The 20037-nt window shown below is 37.7% G+C and overlaps 1 protein-coding gene across 3 annotated transcripts; it reads left to right on the forward strand.

Annotated features, from left to right (window-relative positions):
- The first annotated feature begins 1063 nt into the window (after window positions 1-1063).
- LOC145596504 (formin-like protein 20) lies at window positions 1064-16179 on the forward strand. 3 transcript variants are annotated; one of them, XM_081652681.1, is made up of 17 exons: window positions 1064-1902; window positions 2524-3227; window positions 3308-3529; window positions 3609-6268; window positions 6575-6704; window positions 9163-9207; window positions 10221-10319; window positions 10504-10545; window positions 10822-10902; window positions 11014-11064; window positions 11152-11233; window positions 12051-12145; window positions 13434-13505; window positions 13581-13697; window positions 14572-14640; window positions 14724-14790; window positions 15240-16179. In XM_081652681.1, the coding sequence occupies exons 1-17, from the start codon at window positions 1830-1832 to the stop codon at window positions 15389-15391; spliced, it is 4761 nt and encodes a 1586-aa protein (XP_081508807.1). In that variant the 5' UTR covers window positions 1064-1829; the 3' UTR covers window positions 15392-16179. The 3 variants fall into 3 exon arrangements, with proteins under 3 accessions (XP_081508807.1, XP_081508808.1, XP_081508806.1); XM_081652682.1 differs by having other exon boundaries at window positions 9163-9234; window positions 14729-14790; window positions 15240-15376; XM_081652680.1 differs by having other exon boundaries at window positions 1065-1902; window positions 9163-9234.
- Window positions 16180-20037: the final 3858 nt, after the last annotated feature.

Below are 20037 nucleotides of genomic sequence, written 5' to 3' on the forward strand. Positions count from 1 at the left end.
TGACCGTTAATTTATGTAATTTATAACTAACAATTAATATTAATAAAATACACCTAAAGACGGATTTAACGTAATTAAAGTGGAATATGTACATCGTATAAATATTGTAAAAAAAGAAAAAAAAAAAAAGGTGTAAAATATTTTGTTATGTAAAACTATACTTCGACAACTCTTAATAGCAAAGTTAGCTTGACCCAACCTGACTTTTAAATTTTTAGCTCGAAGTAAATTCGGTCTGAGAAATCCTCTTATTTTTGGCCCGAAATGTAGGAATTAAACACTTATTTTTGCTCTAAACTTGGTCCAGCTTGAAGCCTTGACCCGAAATAGGGCCAACTTTTTTGATCAAGGCTCGATCCACCCATGATTAGTTGATTAGCTCTATTATGAATGAGGTAAAAAGATAAGAGAATTCTCACCTTTGACTCTGAAAACACAAGATCAATATTTTTACCAGAAAACCAACCATTACAAGTCAAACTCATCTCTACGATAGCTATGTGAAGTTCGGATAATCATACCAAAAAGCCAACCATTACAAATCAAACTCATCTCTACCATAGCTATATAAAGTTTTGATAATCAACAACATTCCTTCCATTGTCTTTTAAAGTTTACTTTATTTTCCTTTCAAGTCATTCCCAAACAATGCTCTAACTCCTTAATAAAAATAGCATGGTCCCTACAATTCATCTCTACTTTATTAAATACCCCTCATATTAAAAACCAAACAAATTCATTAACTCAGTACATACACTCTTAAAAGTATCAAAATACGACACAACAATCTTTAAGGGACGAAGGGAGTATCAAGAAAGGTAAAAGTTCGCCACAGACCAATATGACTACCATCGTCCGACCCTTAATAGACCTAATCAACTAGACCTAACTCCCATCATCATAGGTTCATTCATATGCTCAAAACCTTGTGCAAAAAATGCAAAATTATAATCCATGAATGACAACTTAGCAACCAAAAACATACCATTTGGCCATATTATATCTACTCATTTAAAAAACCCATAATTAATTATTAATTATACAAATACAAGATCTTGCCTTCCAATTACCAAACTTTCATAAAATACCACCACATGAAAAAAAAAGTCTGCATTCTTCTTCTGACAATAATCCCAAAATTTTGCCTTTTATTTTCTCTCTCCTAAAACTTTCATCATCCTCTGTTTTTATGGTTTTTTCCAGACTCACTCTCTCTCCTCCATTGTTACACCTCACAAATCTCCATTTTTTCTCTTCTCTTCTCTGTAAATAATTTTCCACGTGTTCATCAAATTATAATTACCCTTCTTTAATTAATTATTTATTTTACCAAATTTTGTTGTTGATTTTTGCAGAAGAAGAGGAGAGAGAATTTTAGAGGGGAGAAAAATAAATAAAAAGGGGAAGTCTAAGTGAATTCTCCTTTTCAGTCCACACTAAATAATATCCCCTTTTTTCTTTCTTCTTTCCCATGTGATTCTGATTGCTCCCATCTTATGAAATCATCATTTTTCTTAACCCCTTTTTATATTTTTGTCTAATTTTTGATCCACCATTTTTAATTTTTAATTATTATTATACTTTATTATACTCAATTACATTCTGGGTTCTTCTCGACTTTTGATTTTTCTGGGGTTGTTGTTGAATTCTTCCTTATTTGATCATTTTATCCAATTTTGCACCAAATTTGATAAATTTTGAAGAGGGGTTTGATTATTTAATTCTGGGTATTTTTTTAGCTGGATCGCAATTGATTGGATCTAGATTAGGGCTGGGTTTATTGGAATTAATCGTTTTGGATCCGATTTTGGGGAAAACAGCGCCATCCCATGGCGCTGTTTCGTCGATTCTTCTATAGGAAGCCACCTGATCGGCTTCTCGAAATTTCTGAGCGAGTTTTCGGTTAGTTTTCTGAATTTAATCTTGGTTAATTATTTGTGCAATTGATTAAAATTTTCTGTGTTTGTTTGAATTATGGGTTTGGTTTTGATTTTTTGTTATAATGTGTGTAAATGTTAAACTTTGTTGTTCATTGAGCTGAAATGCTTCAATTTATGCTGATTTTGATCAATCTGAGGGGTTGTTAGGGTTAGATTTGGTTTCCATTTCTGGGTTTTTATGTCATTGTCATTTTTAGGTTGTTGGCATTTGACATTGTGATGTAGCTTGCATAATTGAGCTGGTTTTTTCGCTTGCATTCGACTTCTTGAGACGGTTTTCGTTGTTTCAGCTACCGAGAGCTGATTGATTGTTAGGGTATATTTGCATTATTTGTGGTTTTCCGTTAGCTGAACTTTTAATGTAGTTCTCATTTTAAATGGCGTTCAATTAGTGTAGGATTCTTGCTTCTCTGCTTAGAAGAGAATGAGGATGAGGAAACTTTAAGAACTTGGTTTCTCTTTAGTTAGCCTCTTTCTCTTAGTTGAGCATGTTCAATTGTTCTTTTACATTCAATTCTGCGAAAGGGTTTATCTTAAGCCGGGTTCGTTTGCAATGGTAAATTGGATCGTTGTTCCTTTTCAGTGTTTGATTGCTGCTTCTCCACGGATGTGTTGAATGAAGATGAGTACACAGAATACCTTGGTGGCATTGTAACACAGCTACAGGACTACTACCCAGATGCCTCATTCATGGTGTTTAACTTTAGAGAAGGGGATCGAAGGAGTCATATTGCTGATATATTGTCTGATTATGATATGACGGTTATGGAATATCCTCGTCAATATGAGAAATGTCCTTTGCTTCCCCTGGAAATGGTTCACCACTTCCTGCGCTCCAGTGAGAGCTGGCTGTCGTTGGAGGGACAGCAAAATGTATTGCTGATGCACTGTGAAAGAGGTGGCTGGCCTGTACTTGCTTTTATGCTTGCAGGCCTTCTTTTATACAGAAAGAACTATTCTGGTGAGCAAAAAACACTTGAAATGGTCTACAAGCAGGCCTCGAGGGAACTACTTCAGCTTTTGTCTCCTTTAAACCCACAGCCTTCACAACAGAGATATCTTCAGTATATATCCCGAAGAAGTTTAGGCTCTGATTGGCCTCCTTCTGACACACCTCTCATTCTAGACTGTTTAATACTTAGAGTCCTTCCTTTGTTTGATGGGGGTAAAGGCTGCAGACCAGTAGTTCGTGTTTATGGGCAGGACCCTTTAACCAAATCTAGCAGAAGTACTAAGCTGTTATTTTCATCTTTAAAGACCAAAAAACAGGTTAACCACTATTCAGAGGTAAAGTCTTATATTTTTGCCCACTTAATTTCTGATGATTTAATAGCTTTGAAGACCTTATCTTTGGCTTACAATTGCAGACAGAGTGTCTCTTGGTAAAATTGGATATTCGTTGCCGTGTTCAAGGGGATGTGGTTTTGGAATGCGTCCATCTATTTGATGATTTAGCAAGGGAGGAAATTATGTTCAGAATTATGTTTCACTCTTCCTTTATTCGGTCAAACATTTTGTCTCTTAGCCGTGAAGAAGTCGATATCTCATGGGATGCAAAGGATCAGTTTTCCAAAGACTTCAAAGCAGAGGTAAGTTGTAATAGTCCTTTGAGATGCCTTTTCTTCCTCAAACGTTGGTAGTTGAATGCATACTTATTATCTTTCTCAGGTACTCTTTTCGGACGTTGGAGCAGTTCCAGTTATAACCACTGAGCTACAAAGTGATGATGACAATGAATTTGATAGTGCTTCACCAGAGGAATTTTTCGAAGCTGAAGAGATATTCAGTAATGCTGTTGATGCCCAAGATGGGAAGACTGATTTGGATTCTCCTTCAATTCATGATAGTTCTGCCAATGAAGTCAGTGATGGAGGACAGAAAGAGGATAGAGAGCCACCTGCATTTGTAGATTGTGCACCAGAAGCAGGTGCTCGTAGGCGCAACTCCAAAGGACTATTGGAGCTTGAAGCAGTGAAGGATATAGGCCTGGATGATTGGAGTAAAACATTGCATCGGGATGTTGAGTCTGATCCTAATGCTGTCAAAGACATTCTTATGGATGATACAAATCAAAAAGAAGATGTTAAATGGGCTGTGGATGATATCATTTTGCATGAAGAGAAACATAAACATGAGATACACTATGATCTGAATGAGGTAAAGGACATTGTTTTGGATGGTCAAGATAAAGAGGCAGACACGACGATTGTGGTTTCAGATGTGCTCATAAAGCAGGATATCAAGACTGATTTTGTAGATGGAAACATGGTAGGGGAGCTGGATAGCAAACAAATTGTAGAGGACTGGGAAACGGAAAAGAGGTCAGATAGCAATAGTCCACAGCGAAAGTTGAGTGGTGATGCTACTAAGCTAAAACAAGAGAAAGTCTTGCAACCTTCACCCAAAAGGCCCCCTACATTTAACCAAAAGTCAGCTTCTGATTCTGCTTTGGGCAAGCACAGAGGAAAACAGCAAGAGGTAGCAGTGGATAAGTCTGGAAAGCAAAAACCAACTGAACATAGGTGGATACCTTCAAACAAAGGCTCTTACACCAATTCCATGCATGTGGCTTATCCATATGCCCGGGTTAACAGTGCACCACCTTCTCTAGGAAGTACAAAAAATCAAGTGAAGGACTCTGGTTCCGTTGGTAAATTGAAGGATCGTGCTGCCAGCACTGATCTTGGGTTTGTTGCTTCTAGTATCGATAGACGTCTGCATAAATTTCAGGATGTAAAGTCCATAAAACCTGTCGAATCTGCAAAAGTTTCTCGCCTTGAAACTCCTGATGATGGGGTTAGCCAAGAAGTTTCTAGCCCTATATGCTCTCCTCACTCAGATTCCTCATCTTTGGTTGATCCATCCTCTCACACTTCAGCCGAGTCTCATGAATTTAAAGAAGAAACAAAGGCACCCTTACCCTCGCCTCCCCTATCTACTGTACAATCTTCTTCATCATATATCCCAGCTGTAGAGGTTTTACCACTACAAAGACCTCCGCCACCTCCACCCCCACCTCCACCACCACCTCCTGTAACTTCTTATGTCAATTTTAAACCGTCCTCTTCAATGCCTGCTCAACCATTGCCTCCTAATTATGCTAAACAATGTGGAGTTACAACCATGCCTCAACTGGCACCACCCCCTCCACCACCACCTCCGCCTCCCCCATATTCGAGAGTCACACCTTCACCATCACCCCAAATGATCTCTGCAACCCCACCCCCACCGCCACCACCACCACCACCACCACCGCCTTCTAGTTCAAGTAGAATGCCGACACCTTCTTTTTCACCCCCTCCACCACCCCCGCCACCTCCTGTATATGGTGCTCCTGCTCCTTCCATCCGAGTAACCACACCACCACCACCTCCACCTCCACCTCCACCTCCTTCTGGACGCGAAATGCAAGTGACTTCCTTACTGCCTTCTTATGGAGCTGCTCCTCCTCCACCTCCACCTCCACCTCCACCACCACCATTTGGGGGTAGAGTTGCTTCCCCACCTCCTCAACCTCATGCCCCTCCACCACCACCACCGCCGCCACCACTACCTTTCGGAAGTCGAGGTCCTCCCCCACCTCCCCCACCACCGCCACCTCCTGGGTGCCAAGCCCCTCCCCCACCACCACCACCACCTCCAGGGGGCCGAGCACCTCCCCTGCCACCACCGCCACCTCCAGGGGGCCAAGCACCTCCCCCGCCACCACCGCCACCTCCAGGGGGCCGAGCCCCTCCCCCGCCGCCACCGCCACCTCCCGGGGGCCGAGCCCCTCCCCCGCCGCCGCCGCCACCTCCCGGTGGCCGAGCCCCTCCCCCGCCGCCGCCACCTCCCGGTGGCCGAGCCCCTCCCCCACCTCCGCCACCTCCCGGTGGCCGAGCCCCTCCCCCACCTCCGCCACCTCCCGGTGGCCGAGCCCCTCCCCCACCTCCGCCACCTCCCGGTGGCCGAGGGCCTCCCCCACCTCCCCCACCTCCAGGTGGAGGTCCTGGCCGTCCCCCACCTCCGCCACCTCCTGGGGGTGGAGGTCCTCCCCCACCTCCTCCTCCATTGCGTCCAGGAGGACCACCTCCACCCCCTCCCCCTAGAGGTGGTGTTCCAGGTCCACCAAGACCCCCAGGAGGTGGACCACCACCGCCCCCACCATTTGGTGCAAAAGCCGCTCCAAATGCACCTCCAGCTATGGGTAGGGGTCGTGGGTTGCCACGTTCAGCACCAGGATCTGCACCTAAAAAAACACCCCTTAAACCATATCATTGGAGCAAAGTGACGAGGGTCTTACAAGGGAGCCTTTGGGAAGAATTGCAAAGACAGGCAGGGTCCCAAATGTATTGTATCTTTCTTTCTTTTCTTTTCTGCAATAGCATACATAGAATATATTTTCCTTCCATCGCATGTGTCAATTGTGCTTACATGTTAACTGCCTTTTTGAGTTTTTCGATGGGTCATCATTATACTGCTCGTAATCCTTTTTAGTTTGGAGTTACTAGATCATGGGTCTTCAATTTACTGCTCATAATATTTTTTCGGTTTGGAGTTATTAGATGTCTATTTCAATAATGGAACTTTTCTGTTTTATCTAGGTCTGGTGTATTTTTGTTACGTAAGCATTGATATCATTCTTTCGAATTTAGTGCTGCAGAATTTGATGTGTCAGAGATCGAGAAGCTTTTCTCTAATCAAGTGTCAAAGCCTGCAAGCGCAGGAGGGAAATCTGCTGACAAGAAGAAGGCTGCTGGATCCAAATCTGAAGTTGTTCATCTGGTAATTCAGTAGAAATGGCATATTAATCCCTTAACTCATGTACTTGTGAGGCTTTTTTTTATTTATTTATTTTAATTTTTTAAAAATTATTTAACATGTATGCATTTGTATTGTTCATATATTTATGTTTCTGAAAGACTTGGTTATTAGCTAATATTCCTAGTAGGTTTCATTTAACAATCCAGTGTAGAGTTTGCATTTTAAAGTATTACTCTAGTGGTAAGTGTATGAGCCTATAATGTCGATGTATGATGTCAGATCTTTTGTTTTCTATGCCTACAGTTGCCTATTTTCTTTAGTACATGAATTGATGTTTTTAGAAAAAAAAAAAAAAAATCCTAAAGGTGTGACATTGCTTGGTTAGATCTCCTTTGTTATCACTTGGGTAATATCAGTGTGTGTGTGTTTGCAAAATTATTTCAGAGTTGCATTTTTTAAGACCTCAGTACATGGGAGCACCTTTTATTTTCTTTATTTCTTTGTGCAAAAACATCTTTTGAGACCAAAAATTTATGAAGACCTAAGCACAACTTCCCTGCAAAAAAGTCCAATGTCTGGCAAGTTGATTTGATTTCCTGTATTTTTGTTGATTGGCGTGAGCCTCTCATTCTCTCTTTAGAAGACCTAAGCACAACTTCCCTGCAAAAAAGTCCAATGTCTGGCAAGTTGATTTGATTTCCTGTATTTTTGTTGATTGGCGTGAGCCTCTCATTCTCTCTTTACTTTCTTTTCCTCTCTTCCTCATTTCCTCCATTTTCTTCCTCAAGGTCCCCAACACCACAACTCCATTTTTGCACATGCAAACAACTTTCACAGGATCAAACTAAAAATAAATTAAAAATGCAAATTAGAGATGGAGCACAAGAAAATAGTGAACCAAAACTTTCAAATCTTTTAAAGAAGAGCATGTCAATTATAAGTAGACGCTGATTTTTGGAATCCATTTTGTCGATATTTTTCCACCATTTTGTTTGCTCATCATTTATAAATAAATATAAATGGGAAAAAATCAATTGCTTCAACATGCAAACGAGCTTAAATTAAGTGGGAGAAGTGGGGTTTTTGTTAAAAAGTTAGGCATTGAAGTTAACTGTTGATCAAGCCATCCATGGATATTTGTAAAGTGGGAGGGGGAGGTTGTTTTTTCCCTTACATTTTTGGGTAAATGTGTGTTACTGCTGATCAGTTTAGACCTTTTAGGCTGTTACCTCTTGCAATTTCATTCTGAAGGCTACTACAGGTCAATTATCCAGCAAATTTGATTGTGGAGGTGGGGTAAGAGAGATAATGGCGGGGGAGGAAATAGAAGATAAAGGAAGGGAAAGTAAGAAAATAATGATTAAGATTCAGAGTTCCTGTTTCCATGAATGAATATAATGTGGGAAGTTAACATCTTTGCCAGAAAGAAAACTAAGTCAGCTCTCTGGGAAATTGACCTTTTTTTGCCGGAATGTCAGTTTAGATGCTACTTCACAAACTTTATATCCTAGGGAAAAATATTACTAAAGGTATTCGTTCATAAAATAGAGGTCTTAAAAGGCGTTGCATGGCAAAGAAAAAAAAAAAAAGCTGAAGACAACTAATGAACGGTGGATCTTTCATTCTCCTTACAGTCTCTTGTTTAGAATACCTGTAAGTACATAATCGATTCTTGATTCTCAGAGTGCTCACTCCTGAAGTTTTAACTGGGATTCCCCTGTGATTTATTAGTATCATTATTTGTAGCTATCATTTTTCATAATAAATCAGCAATAGAGCTGCTGTTCTGTAGCATTGTCGTTGTAGACTAGTTCTTTTATTGTTGCGAGACTTAATGAGGACAATGATTTTTCCATCATAATTACTAAGATATACTTTGTGTCTTCAAACAAGTTGATCATATTTTTTGTGAATGTTCCCCTGATTTTGGGGATAGCGAGTTACACGTATTTAGATGCATGGAAAATGTTATAGCCTTTTTTTCCCCATGAGCTATTGGCTGTATAAACAAAACCAATATGAGAAATTACTTGCTAAATTTATCCCCTTTTTAATAAACTTATTGCTTGTTTAGTCGATCCCAAATTTTTTGACATGAAGCACATGGAAAATAATTTTGACCGTCCATATGGAAAATCAGAGGGAACTGAAATGTGGATGTCATGGATCATTAACAAACATAAAGTTTGATGATCACAACGTATTATTTTCTATATCCTGACACTTATTCATGTAAGAAGATAATATGCAAGGGATTACTGTTGCTGCAAGGGTACATTTGTAGTCTTGCACTGAATAGTACACCAGCCAAATTTATGTTACCATGAGAAGGGGTTTTCAATCTTTGTGGTGCTCATGGTTATATTTGATGCTCACTAGTTATGATTGCAAATTTTCATTTCTCAAATGTCGTCACCTTTTTGTACTTTGCTTCTTGCTTGGATTCAATCATATTTATTTGTCTAAATGCTTGCTGCAGATTGATCTCAGAAGGGTTAACAACACAGAGATTATGCTTACAAAGGTTAAGATGCCACTCCCTGATATGATGGTATGCTAGAATTTTCTTCATATATATGGCCATTTTATTGAGTAATGAGGCAGCTCTTGTAGCGGGTTTTCAATCAGCAAGTCAATTTGTGCACATATATTGAGAAAACCATGATCCACGTTATTTAAGTAATCTGTTGCCCAACTTTGATAAATGTAAAGTATGTCCTTAAATCTATTTAAGATAATTGACTGTACACCTATGGACCTACCCTTATATTTTGGTGTAAAGAGAGAATTTGCAAGTTGGTGATGGATTCTGTTAATTATTTGTGAATGTATATAGATATCTCGATGATAATTGACACTCATAGTGGAGTGGTTTTGATGTATTCTTTGAATGGGATGTCTTTCATTCTTGATATGTTCAGAACAGACTTGTTGTACAGAAGATAAAAAACATAGCAGTCCTTTTGTCCTTTGGATGTGTAAATATCTTATATTAAAAATGTTTTTTGTCTTTCCTTGACCTATTTTTAACCTCTAAGACATGGAATACAGTTTTGAGTTGTGAATGTATGTTGGCTCTCAGTTTCATTATTCTTCTTGCACCATAACCACTATGTAAATTGTCAGATTAGTAAAATTGTGTTGCCAATTCTGCAAAAGCTACTAAGGTTCTCCTGGAACTGCACTCTCTAGGAAAGCTTTTACTTGATGTTTGGCTATAGCTGTGATTAAACTTTGATGTAGATGAATTTTAATGTGTTGTAGGTTATACTGTTATACCCACCTTTTCTTTTTAATATATCTGTGTGTGTATGTGTTAAACTTTCCATAGATGTTAATTTGCATCCTCTTTGGTTTAGACAATGAAGATTTAATCTTTTTAGTTTCTTAACATTTTCACTTTTTTGAGAAGGTACGGGGGGGGGGGGGGGGGGGGGGGGGGTGTTGGTTGTTAATTTGTGAAGAGATAAGCATTTACTTTGTCTGTATTTATTCATGCCATGCTAAGTGTTAGTGCTGCCTTAACCTATTTCGCAGGCTGCAGTACTTGCTATGGATGAGTCAGTCTTGGATGCTGATCAGGTGGAAAACCTAATTAAGTTTTGTCCCACTAAAGAGGAGATGGACACTCTAAAGGTTAATTTTTTATCTTTGAAATAAAACTTTATTATTTTTATGTTTCGTTGTTAATGCAAGTCTTCTGCACCATTATTTTTGATTGGGAATGGGTTTCACATGCTATAATAAATTAATAATTATCCCAAAGTAGTCCAAATTATTTTGCTGAAATAGTTTTGACTTTCTTTCTATTGCTTTGTAGAACTACACTGGCGATAGGACAAAGCTGGGAAAATGCGAGCAGGTCTGTAACTATGCATTTTTGTTTGATTAATAAAACATTCTATAGAACTTTTCATCTATTGATGTTAATTACATCTGTGGATCTTTGCCTTCATATTGTAGATAAAATTAGTATTGCTCAATTGATTATAAGTTTCTTTTCATGGTCTTAGCTATCTTTTAAAGATTTTCTCTTTCCTTACTCATTTTATTATTCCCAATGTCTGAGATATATGTGTACTCTGTATGTGACACTTGTGACTGGGTTTGCTTACTATCTCTTCTTTATGTTTTACAGTTTTTTTTAGAGCTCATGAAAGTTCCGCGGGTGGAGTCAAAATTACGAGTGTTTTTGTTCAAGATTCAGTTTAACACACAGGTACTTTTGTTTAGTGGGTTGCTTAATAATAGCACCATTTTGAGCACACATATGTGGCCTTGCTTGGTATACCATATGGAGATGTGTAATTTTACCCCTTTCTTTATGCAGGTTACAGATTTCAAAAAGAGTTTGAATACTGTAAATTCTGCATGTGACGAGGTACATTTCGTTTACGCAGATGCCACTTTTGTACTGTATTCATGTATGTCCTGATTTCTTCACTTGTGCTTTCTTATTTTCTACTAGGTGCGAAATTCTGGGAAGTTGAAAGAGATCATGCAGTTGATTCTTAATCTAGGAAATTTATTGAATTCTGGAACTGCAAGGGGTATGAATACCAACTTTGTAATGTGCTTCTCCGTTAAGTTTTTACTACATTCTTACTTGATAAACATTTACTGGTTATACACTATCCTGGTTGAATAATCTCTATGAAACTCATATTTGCTGCCCTTATCAGATGGTTAATATAAGATCTGTATTAGAACTTAGAAGCATCTTTTTCTCCTTTTTTTTCCCTTAGCAGGCCAAAGTAGCATCCTCCTGCTTTGGTCTAATTGGTATGGGAAGAGTGGAAAATCTACACTTTTTTGGCCAGACATTTAAGCGTGCTGATTCCTAGACTTAGGAAGAGCTCTTTGCCAATTTGTAATTATGCTGCCTCTTGATCTGCAATGTAACCTATGTGAGCTGTGTCCAGCAAAAGTGGACTGATCTCTAATTTTAACTATAACCTATCAATCAGATTTGCGCCCAGATCTGGGTTGATTTCTGTGAGGCCCCTTGTTAATCATATTCCTCTCCATCTAGTTCACTAAGGTAGTGAAGACATCTTTGCTTGATGTGCATTGCATTGTCAACATGGTTTCTGTCTCCATTAATATATATTGTCAAATTAATACGGAGTAATAAGAATCTTAGTTTACCATTATCTCTTCCTTATGATTTTGGTTGCTGCCTGACTATTCTTCAAATATATTAACAAGTCTATGTACATTTATCAATTGCCATTATCACACGGGCAAGGCTAGTTTTTTAGACCAGGCTGACTAAATAACCTTAGCAAACTGTTTGATTTTTAATTGTCAAGTGATGAAACTTCTTTTGATATTTTGATTGATTATTCAACTCTTCACTTCTTATAGGATCTGCAGTTGGCTTCAAGTTGGATAGTCTTTTGAAATTAACAGATACTCGTGCAACTAACAGCAGGATTACACTTATGCATTATCTTTGCAAGGTATGTCCTTCTTTTCAAGGTTTTGATGTCTTTACTTGGAACATTATGTCTTCTACTTGTTCATTGTGAAGTACCCAGGCCGGCCTACTTCAATTGCTTGGAAAGGCTGTGTATATTGGATCCTCCAGTCCTCCAGACAGGAGCCACATGCACTGCATGTCGGTGTTGATTGTTTAGTACTCGAACTTTATTTCGGATTACCAATTCAGCCTAATTTTCTCTGATTGTAATGTTTGTGACCATTTTATTATGGTGTGTGTTCAATGTATTGGGGGTGGGTGAAGGGATCTCGTCTTATAATATCAAGCGTCAAATGATGGGAGCTATATATAAGCATTTATCCGAAACTAATGAATGAGATATCAAAATCAATCAAATAATAGTCTTTAAGTGAAAAGTTATCTCTTCTAGGGATTTATATAAAAAGATTAATAGAGATCAATCAATTACAATATTATACTAATAATATAAAAAAAAAAAACCGTGCGTTGCGAATCTTGCGAGGGGTTAATTGGTTAAATCTCGTGTTTTCTAAATCAGGTTCTATGTGAAAATTTGTTATTTTATAGTCCCATATCCTGCCTTTCCTTACAATTAGAAACCTTTGCATATATAGGGACTGTTAATCTATTTTACTAGATCTAGATTTGACCAGGTGTTTTGATGGATTGAACTACAAACATCCAGAAACCGAATATGGTAAAAAATCTAATAAGTTTTAGATGCAGTGTTTGACGGTGCCTGTTGGAATTGTTTATCTGGTATGCACCATTGAATGAAGTTCATCACTGTTGCTTTGAATCTGTTACTTGGATGGATTCATGCAGAATCGAGCTATGAGCTGGGCTTAGTTTGTTGTTTCGTTTTTGCTTTGCTAGCTTTAAAACTAATATATAGAACTCTTGGGGACATTGGAATCTATTCCTAGACGTCTTGTGTGCTAGCGGCTTGAATATGAAACCTTTGCCTCTGTATTTTAATGTCCTAAGAGAATTTGATATTTTGCACAATTATAGCTTGAAGTCTGTATAGTAAAATTGCATGTGTACATAAAGTGAATTTGCATTGGATCTGCACTACCTGTTGAATGATTACTATAAACCCATGTAGCTGTATTTGATGACTATTAAAGCGATAATGTTGAAGGATTTCTAAATTTTTGTGATAGTTTAGAACCCTTGAAGGCTAGAGAGAATGTGTTAAATTCTCTGATTTATCATTTCTTTTTCTTCTTCTTCTTCTCCTTTTAATTTCTAGTTTCCAGTTCATAATAGTTTCTATTTTTCAGTTTGTAGCAGAGAAGTTACCTACACTGTTGGATTTTCATGAAGATCTTCTAAGCCTTGAAGCTGCAACAAAGGTTTTATTATTTTTCATTATAACAACTCTATGTTAAATAATTGATTATAGGCTGAGTTACAGCTTTTGTTTACAGATACAATTGAAGTCCTTGGCAGAAGAAATGCAGGCTATAAACAAAGGATTGGAAAAGGTTAAACAGGAGTTGTCTGCATCTGTTAATGATGGTCCTGTTTCTGAGGTTTTTTGCACGGTACGGCTATTTGTTATGTGATGTTTGAAGTAACTGTCCTTCATGATATGACATCTGTTGCATTTCTCCAGTTGACTTTCTATCCCCGTTATCCTTGGTACTTTAAGTTTCCTTTATTGGGGTGAATTCCTACTCCTTCCCTCCCCCCTTGACTCTTCTTGTGAGGTTGTAACACATGAAGTGTAGGACCTTTTTTGTTTTGACTTTGCAGTTTAGATTAGGAAAATCCAAGAGCTTTGAGGAGATTCAAAATCCAAACCTTTGGAACACAACCTTAGTTTTACAATAATGATCGCTGGGACACAACCATTCCTGCCAGTCTTGATATTCATGTTGTAAAATTAAGTTTGTTGATTTTGAACCTTCCTGGTTCTGCCCACGAGCTATTGATTTTGTGCTGTTGTCTTTTGATGCTGAAATGATAAATTCAATGTTAAGAAATCACAGCCGTCGGGGAACTTTTGCTTCCATTCTAATGCTGTGAAATACGTTTGTTTAAAAATCCTCATTCATTTATTTTATAATAATTTATTGTTTTTTCATTATTTGATTTTATTTTTCTCAGGCAATTTCACATTACGATTAGTTTCTAGATACAATACAAGATTTTCTTGATTTCTTTCACTACAAAATCAATTAAACAAGAAGAAAATGTTGCAGTCATTTTATGTAAAAAATACATTCTACATCTTAATGTAGGTAAAATAATTTGTCAAAAAATATTCGAACAGTAGCACCTTATTTTTTCCTCCTTTATACTTATGTTTTTATTATATATTTATTTATTTGATAATTTTCCCCCTCCCTTTCATTCTTTCCTCTCCCCTTTTTGCTTTATAGTATTAACCTGTATTTACAAATATTATTTTTATAGACTCTGAAGGAATTTGTCGGTGTTGCTGAAGCAGAGGTGGAATCTGTGATGAGCCTTTACTCTATAGCGGTATTACTTTTTCTATTTTTATCTTCACTATGGTGTACTGCATTCATGCTTTTCGGTCTTGTGTCTAACTTATTGTGAGACAGGGTAGAAATGCGGATGCACTAGCCTATTATTTTGGTGAAGATCCTGCTAAGTGTCCTTTCGAGCAAGGTATCATTTAAAGATTCAGTACTAGTTGTTTTTAAAGCTTATTGCTTGCTTGTTTTATTGAGTATGTCATAGCAAATGATAAATACACTTTTAACATCTTAAGTACCATTTTTGAGCAAAACCTTTTCATTTTCACTCAATTACTCAAGGCCTGCAATTTGTGTTGAAGTAATGTTATACCCAGTTCATCGTTGCTTCAGACTGCAGTTCCCAGTATATTAGCACTTCCTTTCACCGTGACTGAATTTGAACATCTCATATTTTATAAATGTATACTACTTTCCGTAATTTTGCAATTTTTTTTTGTTTGTCTATTACAGAAAAATTGTCTGGTTATATATAATTGCAAACTTTCTTTTGTTTTTCACAGTCTAATTGATTGTACCAGACTTGCAAATAGCAGTAATAAAATCAAGTTAGCTCATGTATTTTCCCCTAACTGAATGCAGTTGCACAGACTCTGTTGAACTTCACAAGACTATTTCGGAAAGCACACGATGAAAATTGTAAACAGGCTGAATTGGATAAGAAAAAGGCCCAAAAAGAGGCTGAAATGGAGAAGGCAAAAGCAGCCAACCCATCAAAGAAGAGTGAAACGTAGTTCAAAGATGACAGTTCTCTCATGAAGCCCAAAGTTGCACCATGGATGTAAAGGCCTCGTGCAGTCTCAGAAACCCAAAAGCAAAATCAAGCTTTTATTGCCACCATTTGCAGTGATAGTGAAAGATGTTTCGTGGTGATGCTGAATGAGATGCAGTCCGTCAAGGCCTTGTGAATTTTCGGACTTTTTGTCCACGAAGACCTCGAGTATGTTCAAGATGGGATGCCATGCAGCCGGTCACATGTTTGTGGCTGATTGAATTTTCAGATGTATATCATATCATCACTGTACAGATACGCCCATCCCTCCCAAGGGGTGTATATCTCACCATCAACTGCAAAAAATGGTCTGTAAATTCCTGTTAAGAAGGAACGCCGGCAGATGATGCTCACTTACCAATTATCCTCCGAAGCAGATGCCATCAGGATGGTGACCTCCAATGCTCATCTTGTCTTCCTGTGTACCATGCGACCTTGTACAAAGCTCTAACCTGTAGGTAGGTAGGTAAATTTTTTGTACCATAATATGTTTTGTCCCTAATTTTTTTCCTCCCATATAATCAAATAGATAGTGTTTAGAATAGGAGGTATAACAAACAGTTTTGTATAGAATTTTAGGGCCATAGAAAGGGAGATTAGGAGGTGAGTGGTTTCGGTATTGTTCATCATCCTTCTATTTCATTCAATGTAATTGTAATATACTGAGAGTGTAGAGTTGGGAGATGGGAAATTTCTTGTTTCTCCCATTCAAATAATTAGCATTTCAGAAGCAGGATCGGTTTTCTCTAATCTTCTATTGAGTGCGTGTTTTTAATCTTAGTGGTATATCTAAATAAATCATACGTACGTCTACTACTCTAAAGGCCATTGTTGGTTTGTTGTAAATGATCATTGGAAGTATTGTAAAAGTGAAAAACTTTTCTTATGGTACAGAAAAGAATTGGAAAATTTGATTCTAATAATCCAACCTTTGCGTGATTTTTTTTTAATAATCCGACCTTTTGATTATTCTACAATAATCCCACCTTTACACCCCATTCTATTCTATTAGGCCAAGTTGACCTACTACCTATTGTTCAGGTAATTTTTTTTTAATTTTCATTTTTTGTAACAATTAAGGATTTTTTTTTTTTTTTTTTTTTAAAAAAAGGTAATTCTTCTCCAGCCACCCACTTTCCCCTTCCCCGACCACCCCCACCTTCCTGCCTCCCCTTCCCATTTATTTCCATTCCGACCACCCCCTTAGCCACCTTCCTCCTACCACCATTAAAATCAATAATCGACAAAAATACCAACAACAATCACCATGAAAGCTCGATTCCATCATCATCTTCATTCTCACTCCCTCCATTACTACCATTACCCCTCAACTCAACCTCTGATTTCGATTTCAAAACCACTTTCTCTCTCCTAATTGTTGTCCTCATTTCACCTAAAACTCAAAAATCTGCCATTAACAGCAATGTCTCTCTTTCCTGATTCCTCTCAACCTCCATTTCTATGGAACTCAAACTCCAAAACCCATCATCCAATTCTATAATTCTGCAAAAACCCACCTCAAATTCTTCCTAAAAGACAATTATATATTTGAACGAACGTTTATCAGAGCGGGTGCCGGAGGATCTACCATTTTTGTCTGGATTTTGAGGAAAGGTAGGTTGGTTTATGGGTTTCGAGCTTTCGACGTATGTGGGTGGTTTTTTTTTTTCTGGGTTTTGAGCTTTCGACGGAGCTTTGACAGAGGTGGGTGGTTGTTTTTTTCTGGGTTTTAAGTTGTGGATTGAGGTGGGGATTTCAGGGGGTGGGTGACATCAAGAAATGAGGGAAAATGGTGAGGGGTACGGGGAAGGGAGGTGGGTAGTGGACTAGTGGTGGGGTGGCCGGAAAGAGAAGAGGATGGGAAGGAAAGGGAAGTTGGGTGGTTGCTGGCTGGAAATTATGAAGGAAGGAATGAGGGAAAAAATAAAAATAAAATTCAAAAATGTTTTTTTTTTAAATGTAAAATTAAATTTGGACTAATCAAATTTTGACACATGGCAAGGTGACTTGCTATTGTAAGTTGATAACCCGTTTGGCCTAATAGAATAGAATGAGGTGTAAAGGTGGGATTATTGTAGAATAATCAAAAGGTCGGATTATTAAAAAAAAAATCGCGCAAAGGTTGGATTATTAGAATCAAATTTTCCAAAAGAATTTGTTGTCTGGTTGTGCAAACAAAAGCCCTTGTTTGTTTGTTTGTTCCTACTGAGGTTATCTAGCTGAAATCATGTTAGGTTGTGTAATGCTGAAACTGCGTTGGCCGTTGGGTTGTGCCATGTTGAATACTAGCTCGGCCAGTGCCACCGTTGGATAGCGTTTTGCTCGGAATTCTGCTCGGAATTCTTACACATTAATGTCGAAATGTATCGTGACCTTTATTACTGCTCCATCTTTCGTTAGCTGCGGTGAAATTCATTCAAGTGTTCCTCAACAACAGGGAAAGACTTTCTTGAAGAGAAAGATCATGACTTATTCTATAAAATTAAGTAAAGGTATTTGAATATTGGTTAGTGGGTTGTGATTGTATCGTATGAACTAGTAGTAGGGTCAAATACACCTAATTATCGGACCAATAATATCATGGTTGTTGATTACTTGGAGTTAATGATGGTTTGTTGTTTGCAAAACCATAAGATATGGGGGAGAACCCACAAAAAAGTAAGATGATATTACAACTCTCACTTGTTAAGTAAGAAGGTTACATGTAAATAATTATTACATCCTTCTCAAATTATTTGTAACGATTATATATATTCTATTCTTTTTGTGTCAAATCATTTCAAATATTTTGAAGGAAAAATACACTTTAATAATCCCAACTATGGGCGATTTACCTACAATAATCTCAACTATTAGGTGAGTTTTTCTCCAGCAGTCCCAAACCGGTCAACAAAAGTCATTAACCTGTTACTGTAGGTTGTTTGACACGTGTCAGCGTGTGAGTGGTTCCAAAATAAAAATTTAAAAAAAATCAAAAAAAAAAACCAAAAAAGAAATTCTGGCAGCCACCATGCCAGCCATAACCACCACCTCCACCACCTGCCACAACCCTAAAACACCACCTTCACCAGCCACCCAAGTCGGAAACGACTCCCACGACCAGCCGCACCCCCGAAACCGGCCAAAACACCTATCCCTTGCCCGAGAAACCACCAACAGCCCCAAATCGCACCAAAAGGCACCAAAATCGCAGCCCCAAATCGCACAAAAATCGCAGCCAAATCGTCAGCGTGGGTTTTCGTGAGAATCCGGTGGGTATTCGTGGGTGTTCGTGAGAATTCGATGGTCGTTCGTCGGTGTTCGTCGGCGGAGGAGAGAGAAAGAGGCACGAGAAAGAGAGAGGAGGGGTCTGGTTGCGTAGGCGTTGCTGGTCGTGCGGGAGGATCGGAGTAATTGGCATCGTTGGCCGTGCGGGAGGAGCAATTGGGGTAGGGGTGGATCGTGGTTGGTGCTGTTGGGGATTGGGAGGGCCCGCCGGCTTTTTTCCGGTGATCTGGAGGTTTGGCTAAGGGTTGGTGGTGGTTTCCGGTGGACTAGGGGTGGCTGGGATGGTTTTTGTTTTTTTTTTTCTTTTTTTTTTTATTGTAATATTAGGCCACTCATGTACTGACATGTGTCATTTAAGAAACAAAAAAAAAAAAGTTTACCGTTTCAGCAGGTAACCGGTTTTTGGGACTGCTGGAGGAAAACTCACTTAATAGTTGGGATTATTGTAGAATAAACGATAGTTGGGATTATTGTAGGTAAATCGCCCATAGTTGAGATTATTAAAGTGTATTTTTCCTATTTTGAAATAGAGGTAGTATAAGAAGCTAAATCACCAATAGTCACTTACTAAAAATAGAGTACTGTATTGTTTTACGCAAATTAAAAAGTCATTAAACTGTAGGTTAATTGGTCTGCAATAATTTATTTATTATCTTTATTCCATGAAATTTGAAAATGCTTAGGATCCATTAGACCATACCCACTTCACTAAATCAACCCTACTATTTTTATGATATATGCTTTATTCGAAATTCTTTTTTAGATATTGATAGAGTATGAAACATATTATTGGGCCTCAACCATCAGCTTAAGCTTTTGGTTGAGATGGTCCTTTAACAGGTATACATCTTTAATTTTATAAACGAAAGTCCTTTTCAATTTAGCTAGCTGTCTCAATTTTAAAAACATAATTTGTGGTTAGGGAAAATGATGCATGTCGTATGAGGCAATGTCTATTTATTTATTTATTTATGGTATTATTGGGAGCGACATTATTCAAGGATAACTTTTAATGTTTTGCTTGAAGGTACATTTTTATATGATTATCACTCAAGACTTTTTTTTTTTAATATACAATTTCCAATTTTTTTTTGAGTTCTACACGATTATTGTAGCAACAAAAATAAAATACAAACAGGAAAAACAGTACTTTTGCTAAGAAATAAAAAATAGTAAGAGAATTGTTAAATACTTCGTACTTTGTTTATTTAGGTCACAAAAAGTGGAATGAGAGATGACAATATATGAATTTTTTTTTTTTTTTTTTTTTTTTTTTTTTTTTTTTTTTTTTTTTTTATATACAATTTCCAAATTTTTTTTGAGTTCTACACAATTATTTTA

Source organism: Chenopodium album, chromosome 20 (assembly GCF_948465745.1).
Source record: "Chenopodium album chromosome 20, dcCheAlbu1.1, whole genome shotgun sequence".
Taxonomy (NCBI): Eukaryota; Viridiplantae; Streptophyta; class Magnoliopsida; order Caryophyllales; family Amaranthaceae; genus Chenopodium; species Chenopodium album.

What these genes read in the sequence shown, in the direction of transcription:
- LOC145596504 (XM_081652680.1), top strand. Translation starts at nt 1,830, where the DNA reads ATGGCGCTGTTTCGTCGATTCTTCTATAGGAAGCCACCTGATCGGCTT. An exon ending in AGGAGATGGACACTCTAAAG is followed by an intron (nt 10,320 to 10,503) that starts GTTAATTTTTTA and finishes ATTGCTTTGTAG; the next exon opens with AACTACACTGGCGATAGGAC. An exon ending in TAAGTGTCCTTTCGAGCAAG is followed by an intron (nt 14,791 to 15,239) that starts GTATCATTTAAA and finishes AACTGAATGCAG; the next exon opens with TTGCACAGACTCTGTTGAAC.